The sequence below is a fragment of the Triticum dicoccoides genome, chromosome 7A (assembly GCF_002162155.2).
Source record: "Triticum dicoccoides isolate Atlit2015 ecotype Zavitan chromosome 7A, WEW_v2.0, whole genome shotgun sequence".
In the NCBI taxonomy this organism is placed as follows: Eukaryota; Viridiplantae; Streptophyta; class Magnoliopsida; order Poales; family Poaceae; genus Triticum; species Triticum dicoccoides.
Genome location: NC_041392.1, coordinates 80,025,807 through 80,032,724, shown reverse-complemented (window position 1 = coordinate 80,032,724; position 6,918 = coordinate 80,025,807). Strand labels below are relative to the sequence as shown.

Below are 6,918 nucleotides of genomic sequence, written 5' to 3'. Positions count from 1 at the left end.
TAGATGAGCTGGTGTTGATACATGCATCTGCTCGTGGATGTGTTGCTGGGCTGCTGGCTATATCGTACTGCTCCATGGCGGGGTTAGCGGCCAGCGCATGGATCGGTGACGGATCATGAATCGTAGGTTGATGCCGCGTGCTACAGACGGAGGAGCGCCCATGGCGCCGTTCCATCGCCGTCCGGCTGCTGGATTGGAGATCGCCGAAGTTTATTTGGCTAAAGAAGAAATATCAGAAGGAAAATCAAGATATTGATCTAAACTAATCTAATGAACCGAACTCATTTTTGATGGTCGGGTGCCGCGCCCCCGGGGAGAGGAGATTGATCTCCCCGGGGGCGGCGCGCTGTGGAGGTGGAGGAAGGTCCTAGGATCGACGTCGTGAGACTAACCGCTCTAATACCATGTGGAAAATGTAGGATGACTAATGTTTGTTGTTGTATTGATCTAACCCTCGTGGAGGATTATATAGAGTACATGATGGGGTAGAGACTTGGAATACAAGACAAGTTACATGTGGTTTAAACTAATTCTATCTCTATCTTCTTATCTTTATATTTAACCCAACTTATATTCTAACATATTCAAGACTCACAAGTCGCAATTAACAAGTCTACTAGTGAGCGTTTGCATAACTGCTAGAAGACAACTAAATTCGGTAAGCAACATCTTGCTAGTCGTCTCTAGTGTGTATAAAAAATATGGAGCCACTTGGTGTATATTAATATAAGGCTGGTGGCTACCCCTAAATAGGTTAAATAAGATCTGATTCTCAGCATATGACTGAGATTCCGGAAAATATGGCACGTTAACATTGCTGTTCTTATAGTAAGAAAAAGACCTTGGACAGGTCGTTGACGGACCTTGGATGAGGAGGAGGGCGCTACTACTCACCAGCTAGCAGCAGCCTAGAGAGGCCAGCACTGTCGATCTTTTCTAGCCAAAAAAAAAAAGTTCTTGCAGTTGCGCTTCTTCTCCCATGGATTAACAAGGTAGTTGATGATCATTGTGTTCGGAGCAAACATTCAAATTTCTGGATAATTTCCTGCGGTTTGGACTCTCTGATGTTGCTCCAGTTCCAGTATTTGTAGTATCTGTTCTTTGTCTGCTTCTTCATAAAGATAGAGTATATGTTCTTTGTCCTAACTAGTTTCACGTTAATGCATGATTAGCGCAGTGATACGACAGGAGTTGATCCATTTGGAAGCAATAGAGGTTGCACGCGCAGATGGATTCCCTCACAAGTAAATCCTCTCTCAACTTCCTCCTGCTTCATGGCTAGCCGCATCACTTCTCCTACCTTTGCTAAAGCTAAATATTTTTTGAGGACTTTTACGGTGCAATTTACTAGTCATATATGCTAAAAGTATTAGATGATATCCACCGTTGATTATAGGGTTATTCTGGGCAACTCATCTTTAGGTATTTCTATTTTGATTTTATTTTTGTAAGGATAATTTGATCCACGGTTAGAGGTAATCTGAATAACGCTGCCTCCGTAATAAGAGAACAAAAAGGCATACACACGGAACAGCGCCGTGTGCCCCCACCGTCGCCGGCAGTCCCTTGTGCCGCAGTAGAAAAGAACATCACTTCTGCTACCTTTGCTAAAGCTAAATTTTTTTCAGACGAAGAGGAAGCTGATTCTGAGAGTCAGGTGACTCCCTTTGCTAAAGCTGGGTTTTTCAGCAAGATGTCATTTTGGTGGTTGAATCCTCTAATAAAGGTGGGCTACAAGAAACCCCTTGAAGACAAAGACATGCCACTTCTAGGTGGCACAGATCGAGCACGCAACCAGTACTTGATGTTCATGGAGGAGCTGAATGGCAAGAAGCCATCGCCATCACATGCCACACCATCATTCTTATGGACTATTGTTTCTTGTCACAAGCGTGCGATCTTAGTCTCGGGTTTCTTTGCTTTGCTCAAGGTTCTTGCCGTATCAACAGGCCCAATAATTCTCAAGGCATTCATCAATGTGTCACGTGGGAAAGGGAGCTTTAAATACGAAGGCTGTGTGCTTGCTGGGTTAATGTTCATCTGCAAATGTTGTGAATCATTGTCACAGAGACAATGGTATTTCCGCACTCGGAGATTAGGATTGCAGGTGAGGTCATTCCTGTCAGCAGCTATTTACAAGAAACAACAGAAGCTATCAAATGCAGCAAAAATGAAGCACTCTTCTGGAAATATTATGAACTATGTGACTGTCGATGCGTATCAGATTGGGGAATTCCCTTACTGGTTCCATCAAACATGGTCAACAAGTGTTCAGCTTTGCATTGCCATGGCAATTCTATACAATGTGGTTGGTGCTGCAATGATTTCATCCTTGGTTATCATCATTATGATCATACTGTGTAACATTCCATTCTCCAGACTGCAACACAAATTTAAGAGTAAACTTATGGAAGCACAAGATGTGAGATTGAAGGCCATGTGCGAGTCATTTGTACATATGAAGGTCTTGAAACTTTATGCATGGGAAGCTCACTTCAAGAAGGTCATTGAGGGTTTGAGAGAGGTTGAGTACAAGTGGTTGTCAGCATTCCAGCTTAGGAGGACATACAACGCTTTCCTGTTCTGGTCTTCACCGACTTGGGTTTCGGCAGCGACCTTTCTGACATGCTATCTTTTGAAAATCCCTCTTGATGCTAGCAATGTCTTCACCTTTGTGGCAACTCTAAGTCTTGTGCAAGAGCCAGTAAGGTTAATACCAGAAGTTATTGGCGTTGTGATACAAGCTAAGGTTGCGTTCACTCGGATATCAAACTTCCTTGATGCACCTGAGCTAAATGGGCAGGTTAGGAAAAAATCCTATGTTGGCATTGATTACCCTGTACCTATAGCGATGAATTCGTGTAGCTTCTCGTGGGATGAGAATACATCAAACACAACTCTAAAGAATATAAATCTGGCAGTCAAAGGTGGAGAAAAGATTGCGATTTGTGGAGAGGTAGGATCAGGAAAATCGACGCTTTTGGCTGCTGTACTTGGAGAGGTCCCCAAAACTGAAGGCATGGTATGTTTTTTTACTAACATCATATGTTAATGCAATAGCTGCCATATTAGGAATTTAAACATGATTAAAAGACATCATGTTCGGTTTGTGAAGTTATGTATGAAAATTATGCTTGACAATATTTGCCAACATGAACTATGTTATTCAATTCATTTTTCATAAAAGCAGCAAATTCCTGATCTTTGCATAAAATTTTCAGATCCAAGTCTACGGGAAAATAGCATATGTTTCTCAGAATGCATGGATCCAATCTGGGACTGTGCAAGACAATATTCTCTTTGGATCGTCGATGGACGGGGAAAGATACCACAACACACTCGTGAGGTGCTCGTTGGTCAAGGACCTTGAAATGTTGCCATATGGAGATTGTACTCAGATTGGAGAGAGAGGAGTACATCTTAGTGGTGGTCAGAAGCAGCGGGTCCAGCTTGCTCGTGCACTATACCAAAATGCAGATATCTATCTTCTTGATGACCCTTTCAGTGCTGTTGATGCACATACAGCCACAAGTCTCTTCAATGTAAGGATCATATCAGCATATGCCTACCATATTACTATTTGATTATCGTTTTTTACAAAGCTTTTTGTAACAGGAATATGTCATGAGTGCTCTATCAGACAAGACTGTCCTTTTGGTGACGCACCAAGTGGATTTTTTACCCGTATTTGACTCCATTTTGGTACTCTCCCCCTTCAAAAATGTCACCATATGACGATATTTGTGTCTCTATGATGTATTTTGATTTGTATTTATCTTTATGTATTTTTTGATGTCATCTAAAACTAGTGATGATTTTTGGCAGTTAATGTTAGATGGAGAGATTATTCGGTCTGCGCCTTATCAAGATCTATTGACAGATTGTGAAAAATTTATAAGCCTTGTAAATTCCCATAAGGATACTATTGGTACTTCGGATCTTAATAAAAACATAACTCCACAAAGGTCTAAGGAAGTATCAGAAAAGTTGAAAGATGATATTCATGGAAGCAGAAATACAGAGTCTGTGAAGCCATCACAGGAAAACCAACTGATCAAGAAAGAGGAAAGAGAAACAGGGGACGCAGGTGTTAAGCCTTATATGATTTACCTGCGCCAGCGCAAAGGCTTCCTGTATTTCTCTTTGTGTATGTTTTTTCACATAATTTTCATAGCTGGGCAAATAACACAGAACTCATGGATGGCTGCTAATGTCCAAAATCCTCATGTTAGCACGCTGAAGTTAGTTTATGTGTACATTATTATCGGAGTTTGCACGATATTCTTCTTGCTATCAAGATTTTTACTAGTTGTCGTTCTTGGGATCCAGTCATCAAGATCCTTATTTTCCCAGCTACTCAATTCACTGTTCCGTGCACCAATGTCCTTTTTTGATTCTACACCTCTAGGAAGGGTTTTTAGCCGGGTAAGTGTTCTTAAATGAATGGTAAAACAAGTTTCAATTACGTTCTACACCAAGATTAACTCGTTCCCTTTTTGTTCTCATGCAGGTCTCTTCAGATTTGAGCCTCGTTGACCTTGATGTTCCGTTTTCGTTTGTGTTTAGCCTTGGTGCCATCTTTAATGCATATAGCAATTTAGGTGTATTGGTTGTTATTGCATGGCAAGTTCTGTTCATAGCCGTGCCAATGATAGTTTTGGCAATTTGGTTGCAGGTAATTGGTATGATTTTGTTTCTTCACGGCTAAGCTTCATGTCTATGTATCCATGCCAATGATATTTTTGCATTCATTGTTCTCATTAACTGAAACCTGTTATGTTTGGTCATGCAGAGGTACTATCTAGCCTCGGCCAAGGAATTGATGCGGATCAATGGTACTACCAAGTCTGCTCTGGCAAATCATTTAGGTGAATCGATTTCGGGGGCTATAACAATAAGGGCCTTCGAGGAAGAAGATCGTTTCTTTGCTAAAAATTTGGATCTTGTCGACAAGAATGCCAGACCATATTTCTATAATTTTGCAGCAACTGAATGGTTGATTCAGCGTCTGGAGATAATGAGTGCCGCAGTTCTTTCTTTCTCTGCCTTTGTCATGGCCCTTCTTCCTCAAGGATCTTTTAGCCCTGGTAAGCAATTATATAACCACCACGTTGCTTCAAAGATTTGGACAAAGTTGAGTAGCATCTGATTTGCGATAAATATTATGCATTGCCATGTAAATGTTTCTACCTTTTCATTGGCTTTTTGACACGCTTTTGTAATGAGAACTTACTTGATATTCACCATAAATAGGTCATGTGTTAACATGACATAGGCGTCCGACAGAATTATTTGAATGGTATTCCCTCCGTCCTTGAAAGAGTGTACTTCCAGTTTTGTTGGTGAGTCGAACTATCTCAAAGTTTGACCGAGTTTGTGCAAAAATATATCAATGTTTGTGAAACGAAATAGGTATATGATGAAAATATATTTTATTATGAATCTAATGCTTGATGGCATAAACGTTGGTGTATTATTATATAAATACGGTCAAACATAAAAGTGTTTGACATTCCAACAAAGTTGGAAGTACACTCTTTTAAGGACGGAGGGAATACGTTTTATATGTATATATGGTTGTAGAAAACTATAAGAGAGTTATAGTATGCAAATGATATTGATGAAAACTCTAATGATAGTATTTTGACCTAGCAGTCCAAATACTTTCTCATATAATAGTAGTCACAGTTACAAAAATTTGACCGAATGCTTTCTATAATGCCATCTATTTACGAACTGACGTAATAATATTTATTGTTAGAAGAAAAGTATATTTGCTGCATTCTGCTGGGCGGAATACGGTGAATATAAAACACCGTATATTTCTCAAACCACCACTTGTTCTGATGATTTTATGTATATATGAAAATGCAGTTCAAGTCCTAGTGCTCGTGTGCCGAAGTTAACTAAATAAAGTATTTGGTACTATACAGTTATACAATTATGAATATTAACATTACAAATAGCAGAGTTAATTCCTTGCTTCTGTACCCGCACAGGTTTTGTGGGAATGGCATTGTCCTATGGTCTTTCCCTAAATATTTCGTTCGTTTTCTCTATTCAATTCCAATGCAACCTTGCGAATCAAATAATCTCGGTCGAACGGGTGAACCAGTACATGGACATACAAAGCGAAGCAGCAGAAGTTGTTGAAGAAAATCGACCATTACCGGATTGGCCGCAAAATGGCAATGTGGAGATTAGGGATTTGAAGGTAATCAGATATAAATATTTACACATACATCTTACAGGGTAAAATAATCCTATTAACACTTCTAAAAATGTATGCAATTGATTTTCATTCAACAGATCAGGTATAGGATAGATGCTCCCCTTGTACTACATGGAATCACTTGCAAGTTTGAAGGTGGAGATAAGATTGGTATAGTTGGTCGAACAGGAAGTGGCAAGACTACATTAATTGGTGCATTGTTTCGTCTTGTTGAACCTGCTGAAGGGAAAATAATTATAGACTCTGTGGACATCAGTACGATAGGCTTGCATGACCTGCGTTCGCGTTTGGGTATCATTCCACAAGATCCAACACTTTTTCAGGGTACAATAAGATACAATCTAGACCCTCTTGGGCAGTTCTCAGATGAACAAATATGGGAGGTAAGACTCTACACACAGCTGACGGTGTTGCTTTTTGTCATCTTGCCAAATGATCAGATAATATTATGATGATAAGGTATCACACCAAAAGAACCTGATGTAATGTTTAATCATGATGGACATTAACAAAATTGGGCGGATAAATTGAATTAGAGGAATCTGAAATGACAAGTGGCCTTTCTCATGGAAAACCTAGATTGCCTATGAGGAACTAGACAACTTTCCACTGATTGAAGAAATAGGCACCCAAATTTTAGTTGAGGAGAACTCAAACAATGGCCACACGTCCTGAAGCTGAGCTAG

General features: G+C 40.0%; 1 protein-coding gene across 1 annotated transcript in view; it reads left to right on the top strand.

Moving 5' to 3' along the window:
* The first annotated feature begins 1,693 nt into the window (after positions 1-1,693).
* LOC119331881 (ABC transporter C family member 10-like) overlaps positions 1,694-6,918 on the top strand; it is a 6,620-nt gene continuing 1,395 nt past the window's right edge. Inside the window, exons 1-9 of the mRNA XM_037605059.1 lie at positions 1,694-3,022; positions 3,222-3,542; positions 3,616-3,702; positions 3,826-3,903; positions 3,973-4,227; positions 4,511-4,675; positions 4,793-5,087; positions 6,000-6,214; positions 6,310-6,615. Coding sequence (XP_037460956.1) covers positions 1,694-3,022; positions 3,222-3,542; positions 3,616-3,702; positions 3,826-3,903; positions 3,973-4,227; positions 4,511-4,675; positions 4,793-5,087; positions 6,000-6,214; positions 6,310-6,615 — 3,051 coding nt within the window. The remainder of the gene's footprint in view (positions 3,023-3,221; positions 3,543-3,615; positions 3,703-3,825; positions 3,904-3,972; positions 4,228-4,510; positions 4,676-4,792; positions 5,088-5,999; positions 6,215-6,309; positions 6,616-6,918) is intronic.